Consider the following 21,564-nt stretch of genomic DNA (forward strand, 5'->3'; position numbering starts at 1 on the left):
ACGTTTTATCACATGTTGTAATTTTCCCAAGATTTTTCAACTCAGTCTTCTTACAATTGTTTTTTGTATGTGGCCATCTGCCTATTATTATTTTATTATTATTAAATCTTATCTTGTTGACTCATTTAGTCTTTTATTGGCGTACTTACCACACTTCAAGCTATCAGTATTTTTATGCACAGAATTCAAAGATTTATTTGTAGGTATTAATACCAACTATCATTCACAGTCCACTGCCCTGACCTTGGATTCTGTCACATCCCATTTAAGGTTTTCATCAATTATGATTCCCAAGTACTCAGTATTATTGACTTTTTTAATGGTGGGACAATCACAATTACCCAAGTTTAAATTGCACTGAGAATGGAGTCTCAAATCTTGATTCTCTGGAGTCTCAAATCTTGATTCTCGTTGGGCTGTCCTACTCTATTTGCAGAGAAAGTTATGTAATTCGTTTTTTCAATATTTAAACTCAAGGTATTCTTATCTAACCACTTCTTGATTAAAAGCATATTATTTTCAGCTATGGTATGAACTCCATTCCATGAATTACCGTGAAAAATAGCTGCAGTATCATCTGCAAAGGATATCACAGTTGAGTTTAGAAGTCTCAAATTTAAAAAGTCATTTACATAGAGTATGAAAAGGATGGGAGAAAGTACAGTACCTTGAGGAAGACCATAAGAAGTTAAGTTAGTTACACTAGATTGATCATTTATGGTTAGGGACTGGGTTCTATTACTCAGATAGCTTTTGAACAATTTAAGCGAGACTCCTCTGAAACCATAGGACTCCAGTTCATTGAACAAAGTATTATGAGGTATTGTATCAAAAGCTTTGCGTATATCCAGGAAGACTGCAATAGTTTTCTTATTGGAGTTTATTTTATCAGATAAAGTATTGACGAATTTTATTAGAGCGTCAGATGTACTTTTACCATTTTGGAAACCAAATTGGTTCTTGTTGATTATTTTGTTAAGATTCAAGAAAGAAACAACTCTTGACTTTATTAGTTTCTCCATTATTTTAGCAAGGTTGCTGATAAGACTAATCGGTCTATAATTACAGGGATTAGTCGGGTCACCTTGTTTGAATAGAGGTTTTATTTTGGCTGACTTGAGGTGCTCAGGAAAATATCCCTCCTCAAAGCATCTATTGAAAATGAAAGAGAGAGGTTGAGATATAAAATTGGCTATTTTCTTCAGCGTAATATTACCTAGACTATCAATACCAGGACTGCAGTTGTTCTTTAGATTTTTAATAGTTGCCTCAACCTCAACTGGGCACGTTGGTCTCATAAAAAACGTGTTATCGATCTGTATTTCAGGAAATCGATCACCAGTATTATCAGGGATATTGATCAACCGATTGACTTGAAATTTTGAACGTAAGGTACTTATACCATGAGGATTCGACAATAAGAAACTCAATAATGACTTTCTCAAAAATGACTTGACCGATTTTTCTCAAATTCATACCCATTATTCATCAGCTCTATCAACTGGCATGAGTCTCCTTTCTGGGAAACTAATGGGGGGTCCACCCCATCCTTGAGAAATGGACTTTGTAACCTCCTTCCCGTGCATGAGCTAGGTGGGTAGAGCGGTTCATAAAAAGAACACATAGACAAGATATTTCGTCTGTGGAACAGCTGTTTTGACGACTTTAAAAAAATCTCATCGAATTTCTCAATTTACACAATGGAAAAAGTACTCTGAAAACAATTATTATATATACACATATACAGAAGTCTGATCTTAGTTTCAAATATGTTGCCGCCAATCGTCATTATGTTATTCCCCTGAATTATTGTCGTTTAAGAATGGGGCTAACAGTTCAATGAGCAAGGAAAGTTGTGTGAGTGTACGACACCAGATTTTTTACAATAATTTTTTGAAAAATCTAAACTTTTCATTCAGTATTCTCTATGATATCTGTAGCGTGCGGGAAATATTATTGTCATTTTTAATATCATAATGTGCTCTATTTTTTTCAGTTTATTTCAAGTCTCTGCTAAACGAAAATGAATTTGCTTCAGGTTTCACTTTATTTTTCAGGATGTTTAAGTATGTGATAAACGAGAAACACTTGTTCGAAATGGTGGTAGCTGCCGAAATAGTTGAGAAATTCCTGGATATTAGCACTCTGGAGGTGCGCCATGCTGAGCCCAAAAACAACCCCTTCTATATGTGGACCGAATACATCACCTTGAAAAACCACTTAAAATCGGACACTGAATTCACGTGGACCAGCAAAAGTTTCCGGTATGCCAAACAAATTATTTATTGAACGAGCGTTAGCCAGCTCTTAGGCCCGCCGCAAAGTAGACCCACGCTAATCCATGAAAAGCAACCCACGCCGTGGGATGTTTTGTAAACCATTGCTATAGAATTATTCATAATCAATCAGCTGACAAGTGGATTATTCATTGCATGTATTACACGTCTGGAGAAGCTTAGCAATGGTTTACAAAACATCCCACGGCGTGGGTTGCTTTTCGTGGATTAGCGTGGGTCTACTACTTTGCGGCGGGCCTTACTCTTGACTCAAGGCCAAAGTAGTTGTCTGCTTGTATGTTCTACAATAACTTGAGAAAGAATTGATCAATCAGCTTCAAATTTTGAACTCGTATTCTTCGAACCTTTTTACAGGCCAGGTTCGTTGAACAACAAAATTGACTCACTACTTCGTCCCTTTTCAGGATATAAAAATATCATTGAAAGTGTATTATGAAAAAATTGTGATTTATAATTTAGTCAGCTGAAGAATTCATTGTATGCAATTACTACAGTATTTTCATTCATTCATTCATAACATCAGCTGAGGCTATTATAAATTACAATACAGTATCATCTCAACTTGATACACAACACCTTGGGATATCTTCTGAGGCCGGTTTCAGACGAACCACTTTGGCATGTGGGATGTGGGACCGACATACCACAGAACAATACAACTAACGCAGAGAGTCTTTCACAATACATTTGAGAAAACGCTCATTAGTGGATTTTGGTATAGAAGCTAGGGAAAGCGTGGTGCTCAAACCAGTGGTACCACAATCACAAGGTAAAGGGCACGCCACACCAAGCTCGCTACCGCGGCGGTAGCGAAGTTTTAAAAATCGCTAGCCATGTATTCAGGTTGATCGCGCCACACCGAGTTCGCTACCGCGGCGGTAGTACGGCGCACTACCACCTACGACCGCCTGCTAGGCGATTCAACAAAAGTTCGCTGAGAGGTAGTACGGCGGACAAAGCGAGCTCAGTGTGGCGCGCTCAACCTGAATACATGGCAGGCGATTCGAAGAGGTAGCGCATGCGCACAGAGTGATGACTCATTCGGCGTTCCTCCTTGCAACACAACGCAACTAGTACGTCTCACTCCCACACTGTAGTTGGACTTTTCTTCAATTTGACGTCACTCTGTTCTCTTCCCACTTCCCAGAGATTTTCATCATTTTTTCTTCAATGGAGGAGAGCATCATAGAAGAGGTGAGAAAACGCCCAATAATTTGGGATTTTAGAAGCTCTGAATACAAGGATGCAGTGACAAAGGATAGGGAGTGGAACGAGATATCAAACACTCTACAAAGAGAAAGTAAGTACTGTAAAAAGTACTACAAATCTGGCACTATAGTTAAAGTTTGAGTTTTAAATTGATTCCCCGTACGTTCCTCTATTCTGATTGATTGGGTGTACCCATTCTGTCCTCTTGCTGGCAGAGTAGAGCATCACCAGTTCCTCATCACTGTCGGAACTGCTGGTGTCCCAAGGTATTTTAATTGACATTGTTAATTAATATTGCTAATTGACACTGTAATTAATATTGCTAGTTGATCAGTGCTAGCTCGACTGAACAACTTGCGTGAATGCGTACTTGCTTGAGTTGCCGAGTACAGTGCTGAGTGCTGTAGTCACGCCCTCCCCCCACTACTAGACTCACTACTCGGAGACTACCGCTAGCGGACGTTTTTCGGTGTGGCGTGCTCAGCCGAGAAAATTACCACCAGCGGTACTACCTCGGCGGTACTGGCGAGCTTGGTGTGGCGAGTCCTTAAATAATCGCTACCACAGCGCACAACGCCATGTGGAAGTATCAGTGCCACTGCCATGCCTGCCAATGCTTTTCATATGCTGCGTTTGTGGTACCACAGAAGGAAAATAGTAGCTCCCACATCCCACATGTGATTGTGGTTCATCTGCAACCGGCCTTATGCTATCTTTTCTCTATTGTATTACCACACATGATACAGTATCATCTTAACTTGATACACAACACCATGGGATATCTTCTCATGCTATCTTTTCTCTATTGCATCATCATACATTATACATTATCAACACAATATGATACAGTATATTGTCAACTTAATACACAACACCATAGGATATCTTCTCAATATGCTACAGTTTTACTTTCCTTGCCCCATTACCATAGGTAAGGAAAGTATCGCTTTCCGAAAAAAATTAAGGTACCCCAATTTCCAAATTTCTATACGTTTCAAGATACCCTGAGTCCAAAAAAGTGGTTTTAGGGTATTGGTCTCTATGTGTGTGTGTGTGTGTGTGTGTGTGTGAGTGTTTGTGTGTCTTTATTCACGATATCTCATCTCCCAATTAACGAAATGACTTGAAATTTGGAACTTAAGGTCCTTCCCCTATAAGGATCCAACACGAACAATTTAGATCAACTGCCACAAGTCCCATATCTGTAAAAATTTCAGGAGCTCCGCCCCATCTATGCAAAGATTGATTTTAGATTCCCAATTATCAGGCTTCAGATACAATTTAAACAAAAAATTTCAAGTGGAAAAGATTGAGCATGAAAATCTCTACAATTTGTTCAGTAACATTTTCACCTAAAATTTAAAATAAGCTCGAAGTTCGAGAAAATAAGATAATTCAATTTGCAAACTGTTGGCAAGTGTTGATTCTATTAAATCATGTGTCTCCAGGGTTATTGTCCTATCACCAGCTGTCTCATATCTTTGAATAGTAGACTTGAGATGCGCGAGAACACTAGCGTCAGGTGATCAATTTTCATGACGGCAAGGAAAGTTGTGTGAGTGCGCAACACCAGATTTTTTAAATGTTTGGACTGAACTTCAAAAGTTTATAGAACATAACCTACTTCTTGGACCACCGTATTCATAGTGTATACATCAAAATTCGGGGAGGAAACAATTTTGGGCTGTGCCTGTTGGTCCTTCCCCAATCATTTAAAAGAATTGTGTTCTGTGTATCAATAAATAAATATAAACTATGCTTTTTTGCTTCTATGCTTTTGTACTCCAGAGCGAAGCTCGGTCCCCGATATTTACCATAAATGATACAGTACCACCACAAAATGATACTGTATCACCACACATGATACAATATCAACACAATATGATACAGTATCATCTCAACTTGATACACAACACCATGGGATATCTTCTTATGCTATCTTCTCACTATGGTATTACAATAAATGATACAGTACCACCACAAAATGATACAGTATCACCACACATGATACAATATCAACACAATGTGATACAGTATCATCTCAACTTGATACACAACACCATGGGATATATTCTTATGCTATCTTCTCACTATGGTATTACAATAAATGATACAGTACCACCACAATATGATACTGTATCACCACACATGATACAATATCAACACAATATGATACAGTATCATCTCAACTTGATACACAACACCATGGGATATCTTCTTATGCTATCTTCTCACTATGATATTACAATAAATAATGATACAGTACCACCACAATATGATACTGTATCACCACACATGATACAGTATCAACACAATATGATACAGTATCATCTCAACTTGATACACAACATCTTCTCATGCTATATTTTATGTATGATCTCACGATTTGCCTTCTGATCGGCAGGTGCTTCGACATTGAGCCGAAGAAAGGGTGCGTGCCCAGCTGCGGCGAGCTGAACTGCCTGGTGACGTATTGTCCGCCGACTTCGGCCGAGTCTGAGCCGAGCTCCAAGATCGGCCTGCTGATTGGCCACAACAACATCGACACCATCAAGTGCTACTGCACGCTCACACGCGCACACACCACCTTCATCAACCCCACGCTCAATCTGGGTGCTGTGCCGCTCAATCTACAGGTGACTGACTGCTCAACACTTTACACTTTTTCAAAGTATTTTTTATTGACCGAGCGAAGTGAGGTCTTAGATTCTAGTCCACGGTTTTGCATTTCTCTTTATGTTTATTGACCGAGCGAAGTGAGGTCTAAGATTCTTGTCTACGGTTTTGCATTTATTTTTCTCTCTCTCTTGGGTTAACAGCCGTAGGGCTGGTTGGCAGCAGCTCTCCATGCTTTTCTGTCGTCCGCTTTCCGCTTCAGCTCGTAGTATGATCCACATCTCATATCCCGTAGCAATTGTTTCATATACTCCAGCCTAGGTCTTCCTCTCATATTCCTTCCCTCAACCATTCCCTCCATTATCCTTGTCAGTAGAGTGTCACGTCTGATGATGTGGCCAATCAGCTGTGCTCTTCTTTGCTTGATCCACTTCAAGAAGTTCCGGTTCTCTCCCACTCTTTCAAAAACTTGCTCATTTGTAATCATATCTCTCCAACTGATCTTCATCATTCTTCTGTAGCACCATGCCTCGAATGCAGCCAATCTTCTTTCCTCTCTCACCCCCATTGTCCACGCCTCACTTCCATATTTATTTTTATTTTTATATATATGTTCCGCATTTACAGCGAAACGCAGCAATAGATTTTCATAAAATTTGACAGGTATGTTCCTTTTTGAATTTCGCGTCGACGTATACACAAGGTTCTTTAAAATTCTGCATTTTAAGGATAATACAAAAGGAAAAGGAGCTTTCTTCGTACGCCAATATTACCGTAAAAATCGACTATAGAATTAATCATCATAAATCAGCTGTTTAGTGGACTATAATACTACCCGTTCAAAAACATCGAACATCTTGGAAATGTATCTTTCCAAGAACGCTATTAAACAGTTGAATATAATCATAGCCACCTCTAATACAAGGCCCCGGCCTACGATATTGCAACGTCGCAGTGTAGGCCTAGAATCTAATACATGATTGGTGAAAAAGATTTTTTAAAATACCAGCTGATCTTTTTCACCAATCATGTATTAGATTCTAGGCCTACACTGCGACGTTGCAATATCGTAGGCCGGGGCCTTGTATTTGAGGTGGCTATGCTATAATACTACCCGTTCAAAAACATCGAACATCTTGAAAATGTATCTTTCCATCAACGTTAGTAGACAGTTGTCTACTAACTTTGTCTTTCCATACGCTGAGGCCATGATTCTAGTTTGGAGTTTGGAGTTATTGATAGAAAACATTTTTTTTTACATTTTTTTTTCAATCTGTTGATCAAAATTGCAACAAATATTATTGAAAAGGAATTGATTTAAATTGATTTCATGATTCTAAAATCATGAAAGTGAGAAATGAAGTTTGTAACAAATCAGCATTATGGTAGTTTATTTTGGTAATTTCAACACACCGATTTTTCGCCAACACGACAACACAGTATGTTCTCTGATGGTTGATTGGATTGGCGTATAGACGGCAGCCAGACCTGATAACAGCGCTCACCGTCACATTCCGGGACGACACGTCACGGTACGATAGGACAGAAAGCTCTATGTTTATTTAGCATTTTTTCTAGACATTTTGAATTGATAAATTATTTATATTTTAACATAACAACAACAGGTCAATGTAACTTTCTCAGCGCGAGGTCTACTGTTCACAGAACTACTAGTGCGGTTTATAAATAACTATTTTGGAAAACATGGAATAATAAATGTGTTTTTTTAGGTGGTGGCCAAAAGTGTACTGTTCAACGCCACCTATCGCAAGGTGCCGTTCAGCGTGTCGATTGTGAACGAGGATGGCATACAGGGTGTGGCCGTGAGTCCGATGCAGGGCTTTGTGGAGGGGAGGGCGGATGTGGTGTTCACGCTGACCTTCACGCTGCTCAAGGTCGGCGCCATAGACTTTCGAGTCGGTGTGCTCAGCGAAGGATCCATGGCCTGGTTGAAGGTCATCGGACAAGTTGTCTTTCCCAAGGTACGGAGTACACCTAAAATCAAACAATTATCTATATATAAAAGCGAAATGGCACTCACTCACTGACTGACTGACTGACTCACTCATTCACTCACTCGCAAAACTAAAAATCTACCGGACCAAAAACGTTCAAATTTGGTAGGTATGTTCAGTTGGCCCTTTAGAGGCGCACTAAGAAATCTTTTGGCAATATTTCAACTCTAAGGGTGGTTTTTGAGGGTTTTAAGTTCGTCTTTTAGCATGTATATTCTTCTTATTCTCTTGATTTTATTTGAAAAATGTCCATACCATATGTTAATATAGAACTATAATCTAAAGAGAGTACCTCTTCGAAACAGTTGTTAATTACTGGTAACTAAATTAATAATTTTGTCAGGTTGACATTAAGTTGAGTTGACTTTGTTAGGTTGGCACCAAGTTGAAGATTGAAATGCATTTATCGCGGAAAAAATGATTGGGCACTGCTACTTCAATCACGGCTATTCCTGGGAATATTATATTACTAGCCGTCAGGTTCGCTTCGCTCGCCATATCCGTTTAGCGAGACGTTTAGTCTGGACCCCCGACTGGATCATCCTAACATATAAAAATGCAGGCGAGCGAAGCGAGCCTGCTGATCTCATTCTTGGACGATCCAGTCGGGGATCCAGGGGGCGGAGCCCCCTGGCTAGACGGATATGGCGAGCGAAACGAGCCTGACGGCTAGTGATAGAATATTTAGGGTAGGTTTTTGTAGAGCGGCGTGACTATAGTGAGGTCCAGGTTATGATGTTTGTGTAGGAAGATAGGAGACAAGGGTTGCCAGATCTCAGCCTTGCCACCCAAACAGCTGATACTGCTATATCTGATGAATTCAACTGTTCATTATTGTTGAAAATAGTTAATCATATTTTATTTGTCAAGAAAATATATTTTACCTACAGTTACCTTGAAAAGTGACCATTCCTGCACTGATTACAGAACGCAAAAAATCACTTTTCTGCTCTAGTGCGCAAAGTATTACTTCGCGTACTCTTGATACTTTGCGTATTATCTTGCAGCCATCCCAATCAGCTGTTGACATTGTTGGCGTGTATTTTGAATGCGAATTTGTTCTATCAATATCTTTTCTGATTTTCAAATAAATAAAAATGAGAACTCATTAAATTATACATTTTGAATATTATTAATTATTCATTATTTCAAATAATATTTTTTTCATCCATAAATTGATTGATTGAAAAATTATTTAGAAATTAAGATTTACTCAAAATTATTCAAATTTTCAAATTAATTGGATTAATTTGATTTTTAATTTGAATAAATTATCGATTATTAATTTTCAATTGGATTATCAAGTTTAAAATAAATTAAAGTTTGTTATTAATAACAAAATTATACAGACAAACATTTGACGGATTTCAGCCATCATTTCACCCATAATCAACCACTTCTCATATTCAATGGTAACTGTAGGAAAAATTTTATGTGAAATACGTGAGCAAAGTTCCTCTGCTGCACTCAAGAAACCATTTCGCCCTCGCCTACGGCTCGTGCGTGAACGTTTCTTTCGGTGCAGCAAACTGTCACTTTGAGCACTAGTTGCACAAATAACTATTTTAAAGATGTAATAATAAATTTTCATGATTGAGATTAAATATTTTGTCAATTAGTTGAATTTCTACATTGTTGATAAACGATGTAACAACATCGCAATGCGTGAAAGAGATAGCGCCATCTGCCTTGTTGAACGATAGACTAGGATAACAATACAATTGCTAATTAAACCCTGCCATTATAACGTGGACCTCACTATAGGACGTGTAAACCCGAGACGTTAGTCGTGTAAACTCGAATCGTGTCGCAGTCTCAACAAGGATAATGCCTATAGTAAGCTCCACGTTATAATGGCAGTGTTTAATTAGCAATGGTATTGCTATCCTTGTCTATCATTCAACAAAGCGGATAGTGCTATCTCTTTCTCGCTTTGCTCTGTTGTCAGAAAGACGATCTGGATAAATAAATAAACTGTCATCATTCTTCATGAATAAGATCATGAAATACATTATTATCAATTGTACTATTATAAACAATGTCATTGATTTGAAGTCAAGTAAACTATAATGAGGTCCACGTTATAATGGCAGTGTTTGATTAGCAATGGTATTGCTATCCTTGTCTATCATTCAACAAAGTAGATATCGCTATTTCTTTCTCGCTTTTCTCTGTTCCAGATTGTCTTTTAACAATGTAGAATTAATAACTAATTAACAAAATATTTCATCTTAATTATAAAACTTCATTATGAAATATTATTGAAAAATATCATTTCTTGCCTAATAATATATAATTGATTATTTTAAACGAGAATGAACAGTTAATATTACATCGATAAACCTGTATCAGCTACCGTCTATAGAAGGCATTGACAAGACAGAGGATCGGCAACGTTGTTCTTCTATCTTTCTCCACTGCCATTATAACGTGGACCTCACTGTAGGGGATTCAGCGAGCAATTCTTTTGTTCTGAGTATCATTTCTTGAATAACTAGCTGAAGGAACTTCAAAAGGGATAATAAAACCGGGTTCGATTCCCGGGCTGGCAAATAATTTTTGGATAGTAGCTCTCATCGAATTTCCATCTAGCTGTTAACCCTGTTGTCAATATTTGCAGTAGCAGAAGTCTTCGGGGTGATTTTCAGCATTTAATTAGGATTTTTGTTTAATAGTAATCATTCATTAATTAGCATTTGAACAAATGCAATTTCTAATTTATATCCATCTGTCAACTGGATAATAATTCATTTTTCGATAAGCTACTGATTGAAACATACCGTATATTTTCATCATCTGTCATATGAATAAATTGTATTCATCTAACTATGGAACATGAGGCTATTCATTCGAGTTGATTTCATAGGCTTGTTTAAGGTTAAGGCATGTTTTTTTCCCCAATATTGTCATGCTGATCTTATGAATATTATTATGCCTATGGCATCACTTGCAATGAAGAGTCAAAATTAATACCCTAGTAAAAATATAGATACCAAAGAAAGGAACAAAATAAAATAAAAATTATGAGACACTACTTATATTAATATGAATTACACACATTTGTGTAAAGTCAAAGACTTTAATCCAATATTCATCCAAACAATCCACTCTACTTCTGGAAATGAAATCTAGATGCCGATCTTATGATGGAAAAAACATATGAATTATTAGAAACTAATGAAACTTGAAGAGTTTAAATGGAAGCTGCTAGATACTGAGTTCATTACAATACAATAAATAGAATGAGAAATTGCATTTCTTTCATTGCAGAAATTGTTTTTTTCTTCCAGGCATTAATCACACCGGATGAAAAGAAAACATACGAATCAATTATAAGAAACGGTTAAAACGTTGACTATTAACGGTTAACTACTAACGGTTAAGACATTGAACTATTAATAGCCTACTGTAAAATCGGGGCACCGAGCTTTGCTCGTTATTTATTTATTGATAAACAGAACACAATTCTTTAAACTGATTGGATAAGGACTTAGGGTCGTTTGCACAGTCAAAGCTTAAACTCGATTTAATCAGCTGGTGGCTTAAACTCAAAATGAAACACATTATAAAAACTAGACTTGATATGTATTTAATCCAGTTTAAAATGAAATTTAGCTTAAACTGTCACTGTGCAAACGGCCCTAACAGGCACAGCCCAAAACTGTTTCTTCCCCGAGTTTTGATTTATACTCTATAAATAGTCCATAAAGTAGCTTATGTTCCATACACTTGAATCCAGGTCTAATTTCAGTCAAAATAATTAAAAACAGAAAAGTTCTAATTTAGATTGTTTACAAACCACATTGAATAACAAAATAACACTCACTAATCACTTGAAACTGTAAAATAATGATTAACTTTGAATATTATGATATACTCTAATTGAGAGTGTAACCATGTCTTGTCAACAAATCAGATTATTTTGATCAAATCGATAAACATTTCTAAATTAATATTTCTCGTGAAATAAGCAGATTGATTGCAAATAGTTGAACAAGTGAACATTACTCTGTCTCTCTTCCACACAGGCACTCACATCTTCTGTTATCGACAGACGACGAAATTATCATCTGTTTTTCCAAGGATGAATAATTATTATCCTTTTCATGTGCTTCAGCGAGTTTTCCCAGGGATGAGACCTAGTGCAATTGAATTTTCATATCATAAACCTACTATGTTCCAAATTTCTTGAAAATCGTTAGAGCCGTTTTCGAGATCCGTTGGACATACATAACCAGATAACCATATACAGAAAGTGCTCACTTAATATAATAGGATCTGATATAAATGGAAGCTACTAGATACTGATTTCATTAGAATAAATAAATAGAATGAGAAATTTATTTTTTTATTTATTTATATTTTTTACAAAGAAGCACTGATTGGGAGAGAAAAACTAAGGATACTCCTTGTACTATTTCTCTCCCAAATTTAAATAACATTTTTAAAGTCCAAAATATCCAAATTGACTGCTTGTTGCAGATATCAATCACACCGGATAAAGTGGAGTGGTTCAGGGTGCCTTGCTACACACACACTGCCTGCATGCTGACCGCCGAGAACCAGAGTGAAGCCATTGCTTCCCTTTCCTTCCTCATTGATCAGCATTACCATTTCAAGGTGATTCATCTGTCAATCCACTTCAAACTGTCAGCATAGGTTTGGAAACCGTTTTGGGCGATGCCTATTAATTGGTTCACACCAAATTTTGTAATAATTAACTTTTTATAATTCTTTTCTCATGATTTGTCTTTTTTCGTATTTGGAACTCGCTCCTCAATCACAGGCACTTGCTCATATGAGGAGCCTTCTTCACATTTAATATTAAAATATCGGGGGACCGAGCTTTGCTCTGGAGTGTAAAAGCATACACAATTTGTAACGAAAGATTGAATAACTATAATAAATTTATAGATTGAATTTATAGTTTATATTTATTTATTCATTTTCTCATTCGTACAATAATTTTTACAGTTAAATGAGGAGGCACAACAGGCTTTTGCCCAAAACTGTCCCTTTTCAAATTCATACTACATTCAAAATAAAAATCTAGGATAAGCTACTATCACTCATCGAAATAACAATTTATTCACACTTCAAAAAACAAACACATCATCAATTACAAATAGATATACTATGAATTCGATTTAGAATGATATACTATGTTTGCTACAATATTTGTTAATATATAAATAGAAAGAAAAATAAAAATCTCAGTACCCTTTTTTTAATTATTTTATCATAACATGTTTCAACATTGATGGCTTTTTCATTTTATTTTTCTTTCTATTTGTTAATATACTATGTACTATTCTACACTAACAGCATCTAAAAGAATTTTGGACTTTCTGAAGTAAACATGTTTTCTAAAAAAAGAGAAATAAACGAAAATAAGTTTTTCTTGCTGAATTTTTCTCCTCGTGAGATCAGCTGAATGATCACATGCACTTGTTCACTCACTTCCATTTACTGTATCGACAGACGACAAAATTTTCAGCTGTTTTTCCAAGGACGTATTCATCCTTTTAATGTCCTTCAGTGAGTTATCCCAGGGATGAGACCTAGTGAAATCGAATTTTTATATCATAAACCTACTATGTTCCAAATTTCGTGAAAATCGTTAGAGCCGTTTTCCAGATCCGTTGTACATAAATAACCATAAATAAATATAAATAACCAAATAATATAAAAATACAGAAATTGCTCGCTTAATATAATAGGATTTTGTAAAAGAAGAAGAAAATAAATCAATTTCAATAATAAAGGAAAGAACCGGCTTACAGCTGTAGTGATAGGAAAATTATGTTTGACGCATTATCACGTCTCAACTACTGGACTGGAAGAATCATAACCTTTTTCAGACTGATTTGCAATCAAAATTCGTGGAATTGAATAGTAAGGGCTATAAGCGTGTTTTCCCATTTCCAATCATTTTATGATTATGTGTTTTTTTTTCTCTGTTGAATAAATAAATAGATAAATTTATTGATACATTGATGAATAATTAATTAAACTAGTAGTTCTGTGAACAGTAGACTTCGCGCTCAGTAAGTTACATTGACCTGTTGTTATGTTTTCTCAAAAATTAATAAATAATTTTTCAATAAAAAATGTCTAGAAAAAATCCTAAATAAACATAGAGCTTTCTGTCCTATCGTACCGTGACGTGTCGTCCCGGAATGTGAGTGTGAGCGTTGATGGAAAGATACATTTTCAAGATGTTCGATGTTTTTGAACGGGTAGTATTATTGACCGAGCGAAGTGAGGTCTAAGATTCAAGTCGTCGGTTTGGCATTTCTCTTAATGTTTGAATGTTTATATGTTGCGCATTTACGGCGAAGCGCGGTAATAGATTTTCATGAAATTTGACAGGTATGTTCCTTTTTGAATTGCGCATCGACGTATATACAAGGTTTTAGAAAATTTTGCATTTCAAGGATAATATAAAAGGAAAAATGAGCCTCCTTCAAACGCCAATATTAGAGTAAAAATCAGACTATAGAATTATTCATTATAAATCAGCTGACAAGTGATTATAAAGATGTGTGGAGAAGCCAGTCTATTGTTGTATTTCCATAAGGTCTATTGTTTCAATCAGGTACTTGTGGATGAGAATACTGCGTGAGGTCTACTCTTCACAGAACTACTAGTAGTACACTAGACAGCTGATTTATGATGAATAATTCTAAAGTCTGTTTTTTACGGTAATATTTGCGTTAAAAGGAGACTCCTTTTCCTTTTGTATTATCCTTAAAATGCAAAATTTCAAAAAGCCTTGTATATACATCGACGCGAAATTCAAAAAGGAACATACCTGTCAAATTTCATGAAAATCTTTTGCTGTGTTTCCCTGTAAATGCGGAACATTAAAAAAATATATATAAACATAAAGAGAAATGCAAAACCGTCGACTTGAATCTTGGACCTCATTCCGCTCGGTCAATAAACATGAAGAGAAATGCGAAACCGTCGACTAGAATCTTAGACCTCACTTCGCTCGGTCAATGAAAAATACTTCGAAAAAGTGTAAAGTGTTGAGCAGTCAGTCACCTGTAGGTTGAGCGGCAATAAATTTCAAAAAATGTGCATAACTCAGTACATTATTTCATGGAATATCCCACAATTTATTGTAAGGGTGTGATTACATTGAATGAGTACATGTGAAAGTCTCATGTGCAGATGAGAAATAAAATGTGGAAAGAGCAATAGGAACCTTCATACTGAACGCGTGCACTTGCTTGTTGCGTTAAGTGTGAGCAGCTAAATTCAAGTCACAACGTGTTTTAAAGGCACTTTCCAGATTTTTTCAGCTCATGAATGATCTGACGTGCACTGGCACATTTGTACGCATTCAATGTGATCACACCCTAATATAATAGAGAAAATATAGCGTACGAAGATATTCAATGGTTTATTTATTTATTTTACATTTAACAAACATCAAATACTTGATTAGAAAAGGATCAACAGTCCTAGATCGTTCATGCTCAAAACTTCAAGCGGATTTTGGTTAACTCAAGCCGATTACTGTAGACTACTGTCTATTATTACTGTATTGTCGGGGTGAGAGTGTGAGAACGGCACAGTATGAGCGACTACCAGCGTCACATAGCTTCACAAAGTTGAAATATTAGGACTATCGGCTTGAGTTAACATTGAAATTTGCTACATAAACGCCCTAAACCATGGTATATCTTCTTGTGCTATCTTTTCTCTATTCTAATACCTAATTAAAATTAACAAAAATTTGTTGTAATTGAGTTTCAATTTTTTTTATATAATTTCTATCAAAACTTGTTACTAGGACCATAGAGAAACAATAGCGTAAGTAGATATCCCATGGTATAGGGCGTTTATGTCGCAACTTTTACTGTTACCTCAAGCCGATTACTGTTTATTATTGTCGATTTTTACTGTTTTGTTGGGGTGAGAGTGTATGAACGGCACAATATGAGAGACTACCAGTGTCACACAGCTTCACGGGAAAGAATTACATGAACTAGCGGCTTGAGATAAGAGTAAAAGTTGCGACATAAACGCCCTATACCATGGGATATCTACTTATGCTATTGTTTCTCTATGCTATGACTAACTATTAATTTTGTTCTATTATTTCTTATCCTAAAATATTAATTTTATAGCTATAGTCTTCCAGTGAAGCCTACAGTTCCAATCTATAATTCTACTACTTTCAATTCTTTCACTACACTTTTATTTAATATACGTTTTTCACCTCACTAGCACTTCACCAACTCGAAGGGCTTTGTTCTCTTCAACCTCCTTGTGAGTTCAGTGCTGTCCAGTAGTTGGATGACTTCGGTGTTGTCGTGTTGATGAAGACGTGACTCATTATGGGCTGCCAATCGTCTTATCTCACCAGGGGATGTACAGATCTCGGTGAAAATTTCTGTTTCTTATGTGCAAGGGACATTCACCATGTTCCGCAGTACTTTGTTTGGAATGTTTGAATCTGATTAATGTTGGAAGTTCTAGAGCAGCCCCAAAGCTAAATTCCATACGTCCAGACAGGTTATAGAATTTGTTTGTAAATCAATATTTTGTTGTCCAATGAGAGTTGTAATTGTCAATTCTTGTATATCATTTCTGTTTGCAGATATCACTGTCACCGGAATTTTTAAAAACTAATACGATTGATAATTTCTCACTGCTGCCGGGAGAAAAGAAAGATTTCTACCTGCATTTCTTCCCCACCGATCTGGTGACACATCAGTTCTATCTGCCCGTTGTCATCAACAATATTATTGGCCCACCAGACATAAAACTTGCCAAAACTCTGACACCAGGCCACTTCATCAGCCAGTAAGTACATGTATAGACTCTGAACTATTGTGAGGTCCACGTTAAAATGGCAGTGTTTGATTAGCAATGGTATTGCTATCCTTGTCTATCATTCAACAAAGCAGATAGCGCTATCTTTTTCTCGCTTTGATCTGTTGCCAGAAAGACGATCTGGATAAATAAATAAACTGTCATCATTCTTCATGAATAAGATCATGAAATACATTATTATCAAGAGTGCTATTATAAACAATATAATTGATTTGAAGTCAAGAGAAGTACAGTGACGTCCACGTTGTAATTGCAGTGATTGATTAGCAACGGTATTGCTATCCTTGTCTATCATTCAACAAAGCGGATAGCGCTATCTTTTTCTCGCTTTGCTCTGTTGCCAGATCGTCTTTTAACAATTTAGAATTGATAATTTAACAACAAAGTATTTCATCTCAATTATGAAAATGCTTTATGAAATTATTGAAAAATATAATTTCTTGCTTAATAAACTATAGTTGATTATCTTATACCAAAATGAACAGTTAATATTACATCAATAAACCTGTACCAGCTATCGTCTATAGAAGGCATTGACAAGACAGAGGATCGGCAACGTTTTTCTCCTATCTTTCTCCACTGCCATTATAACGTGTACCTCACTATAGTTACAAGAATCATATTCTACCAAGAAATGAAGTTTTAAAATTAATAAACAATTTATATTATAATTATTATTAATTCATAAATGACTGTTTAGTCTGAAATGAATCTCAAAACATTTATATCAATAAATAGCCTTTTAACAACTTTTTCAATCAAGTTTCCCTTTTTAACAACTTTTTGAACGAATTTTCCCTCAGGTTCCAAGAGAGAAAGACAAGCTCATGGGAAAAGTTGTCGGGTATTTTGATATTATGTACGATTGCCCCTCCGCCTCTCTCATTCTCCAAGGTTTTCGTCAAGTGTTTCGGAAACGATGAAGAAGAAGATATAACCGTGACGAATAATCAAGAAAGAACGGCTTTTGTTGGATTCAGATTGTCGAGTGCTAATTCCCTGCATAAAGGCTTTTCACTCGAATGTCGTGCTACGGCCATTCATGTTGACAAAAAGGAGCATGTAATTATTGTTTTCAATACTCGTTCATTGCTTCAATTAATTATTATCACATACTGTAGATATATTTGCTTATTTGAAAAATATTCTTTACTTGTATTACTTGTAAATGTGAATTACTGTTTCCTAGACATTATTCTCTTATCATGTTTTGTCTTATTAAGGCAGTTTCATTATTGGAAAGATTCAGATTTTTATTAGAATAGAATAGCTCTTATTTATCAACCAAGAAGCATACATTACAAATTCTAAATTCCAATTCATGTAAGCATTTTACCCTTGGTCAATGATCATCAGGGTGAGTTGACCATTTTTATTACTAGTAGTTCTGTGAACAGTAGACCACGCACAGTTATAAACCACAGTCTCCTCTAATACTTTCCATCAGAATGAATTCTGTACTGTACTGTCGTGTCTGCGAGATATCGGTGTATAAACGACTAATGGCTGTTTGGGTTGTTAATAATTTGATGTAAACAGGTATGCTGTTATCATCAAAAGCTCACCGAGTTGAAAGCAGAGAAAAGTCGGGAGAAAATAGTATGCTACTTCAAGTTAACAATTGCATGCCTCACTGCATGCAATTAATAGTCCACACAACAGCTTTGTTTTCAATAAGTTACATTTAGTTATTGAATTGCATGCAATTTATATTCCACTTGACAGCTTATTTATGATGAATAATTCTATAGTCTGATTTTTACTCTTAATTGATTGGCGTGTGAAGGAGGCTCCTTTTCCTTGTACATTATCCCTTATTTATGATGAATAATTCTATAGACTGATTTTTACTCTAATTGATTGGCGTATGAAGGAGGCTCCTTTTCCTTGTACATTATCCATGAAATATAAAATTTCCAAAAACCTTGTATATACGTCGACGCGAAATTAAAAAAGAACATACCTGTCAAATTTCATGAAAATCTATTTCTGCATTTCGCCGTAAATGCGGAATATAAATATAAACATAAATAATGAAAAATGCAAAACCGTCGACTTGAATCTTAGACCTCACTTAGCTCGGTCAATTATTTATAATATTCCATACAAATACTTTATATTAATAATGTTTAGATCATCAAAAGACAGTCCAATAGCGTTCAGGGAAAAAAACATTACTAAAGGAGTTGAATTGAGCTATTAGATAGTATACATCTATTATTACATATCCGTTACATATAAGAGGCTTACTAGTGAGTGAATATAAACTTAAAATTAAGGATTTTCCAATAAGAAACTGTTTTTATAACAATGATGAATATTTTTCCTTCAATATGGAGAATTTTTAAGACGTTGATGTGATGATTTCTTGTTGTTTCTATGTTGTATGATTATATATGTAATGATTTATGTAATTTTCTTATTACGTGGCCTATACAAATTGTAATTTGTCTTTGGCAATTGGATTTTGATTTGATTTGATATTGATAAAACTCCATGTATCAGAGCAATACGCACCAACACACTGCCAATCCTCACCATTCAGAAGCGTTCCCATTTGTGGCCATGAGAAAAGCGTCCTGTCAAAGAACCGTCGGCTGTACTCACCGAGAACCGGGCACCTGCCAATCAAGTGGGCAACATCTTCTTCTTCCTTCAGGCTGCACAATGAGCACGTCTTGTTGCTTTGAGTGAAAGAGTATAAAAGTGCGTACAGATATACGCGCCCCGAACATGCTCCGATAATGAACGTTAGGCGAGGTGTTACGCAAGGGCTCGCTAGAGGTTCGCAAGATGATCGCGCTTGTCTTATCTTGTCATCTTGCGAACCTCCAGCGAACCCTTGCGTAACATCTCGCGTAACGTTCATGATCGGAGGGTGTTCGTAGCGCGTATATCTGTACGCACCTTCACGCGCGCTGTTCGCGTTCTGCTCTTGCTCGACCTGCGATCATCTTGCGATCTGCTCGTGTAACGTGCGTTTGCGGAGCAGAGCGTTAGTCTGTACGCTCCTTGAGATTTATATTTTTCACCTCCACATTTTTTAGATTCTTTATGGATTTTTATATCCGTTTTTCTCAATTATGAATAAATTTCACACTATTGATTCCTATTCAACAAATTTCTTAAAATCAGTTTCAATTTGTACGGTACCATTGTTCAATAAAGCCACATTGTTTTCAGAACTATCACCGTATAAGGCTAGGCACACACCAGTTAGTCAAGACAAGACATGATCAGACACGTTCAGTCACAATACTCCTCATAGTTGCTTATGACGCAACACACACTGATTAGTCATTGCAATTAGACATGTCTTCATAAGCAGCTATGTGAAGTATTGTGACTGAACGTGTCTGATCATGTCTTGTCACTTGACTAACTGGTGTGCGCCTAGCCTTAGTCAAGACAAGACTAGCCACGTTTAGTCACAATACTTCACATAGCTGCTTATGAAGACATGTCTAATTGCAATGACTAATCGGTGTGAGTTGCATCACAAGCAGCTATGTGAAGTATTGTAACTAAACGTGTCTGATTATGTCTTGTATTGTCTTGACTAACTAGTGTGCGGCTAGCCTAATTTTTCTTGTTCAATATTCCTTGTTGGATGTTTTTTGTAGGTGTACTTCTACGAGATAGAGCCGAACGATTCAATCAAATTGATAGTTTCGTTCAGTCCACCGGAGAAGGGATTCTTTGAAGAGAAGCTGTTGGTGATGCATACTCTAGAAATATGTGACGTCACGACTTGTCGCCAGCCGTACACTCAGCTCATACTGCACGGCAAGACTTCCGGAGATCTGATAGCTTCTGACTCTATTGTAAGTCATTTTCCCTATCTCATTATTTTATTTATTTTGTCATACATGACATCAAAACCTATTCAACTCTTGAAATATTATTTTCTGAATTGGAAATCTGGTCGCGGATTTGATTATTAAATGTAAACGATAAAGCTAGAAGATCTCCAATGTACAAAGATGAAACGTGTGTTTTATCACGTTTCGTGAAGGCAATATTATGGTTTTTAGCTCCATGCTATACAAACAAGAGTGAGTTGACTTTTGGTCTGTGAATCAAGGCTGCATGTGTTTTTCACATAAATAGATTTTGAATTTTCTTTCGAGGTCCGTATTCCTTGAACCGTTTGTGAAGTTAGTTGTTGAGTTAAGGCATTGGTTCCCTGAAGGATTCTGTCTTGAGAATTCAATTATAGGCTGTCGCAGTCCGGGCAGTTTAAACCTACATAATTGTATTTTTCAGGATTTGAATCTTGTAGGGAAAGCTGGTGTTTTTGATTCAATCAACTGGCAGAGTTTTAAATTTTTTTTTTAAATCGGGAGTGCTTTAACAAGACCTTGAGGAGCAGGCCAAGGGACTCTTTTTTTAAGGTAAAGTAAGATAATAGTTAAATGTACATTTTTTTAATTTTTCAGATCCATAATTCTAAATAGTAATTTTTGTTTTTTATTATCAAAAATACTGAACGACCACAGATCAGCTAAGCGAGTAGCCCTTAAATTATTATCTGATTATTATAATCAGAAATTTTGATTGTTGATTACAGTGTTGTA

The 21,564-nt window shown here is 36.2% G+C and overlaps 1 protein-coding gene across 3 annotated transcripts in view; it reads left to right on the plus strand.

Moving 5' to 3' along the window:
• The window catches only part of LOC111046758 (aromatic-L-amino-acid decarboxylase), a 166,583-nt gene that overhangs the window by 16,721 nt on the left and 128,298 nt on the right, over positions 1-21,564 (plus strand). For 2 of the 3 annotated variants that reach the window (XM_039424736.1, XM_039424735.1), the window contains exons 4-10: positions 2,058-2,264; positions 5,911-6,142; positions 7,853-8,104; positions 12,620-12,757; positions 16,752-16,957; positions 17,791-18,049; positions 20,611-20,811. In XM_039424736.1, the coding sequence (XP_039280670.1) occupies positions 2,058-2,264; positions 5,911-6,142; positions 7,853-8,104; positions 12,620-12,757; positions 16,752-16,957; positions 17,791-18,049; positions 20,611-20,811 (1,495 nt within the window). Of the gene's footprint in view, positions 1-2,057; positions 2,265-5,910; positions 6,143-7,852; positions 8,105-12,619; positions 12,758-16,751; positions 16,958-17,790; positions 18,050-20,610; positions 20,812-21,564 lie in introns of those variants that run through there. The other variant, XM_039424737.1, reaches the window with a different exon arrangement.

Source organism: Nilaparvata lugens, chromosome 3, assembly GCF_014356525.2.
Source record: "Nilaparvata lugens isolate BPH chromosome 3, ASM1435652v1, whole genome shotgun sequence".
In the NCBI taxonomy this organism is placed as follows: Eukaryota; Metazoa; Arthropoda; class Insecta; order Hemiptera; family Delphacidae; genus Nilaparvata; species Nilaparvata lugens.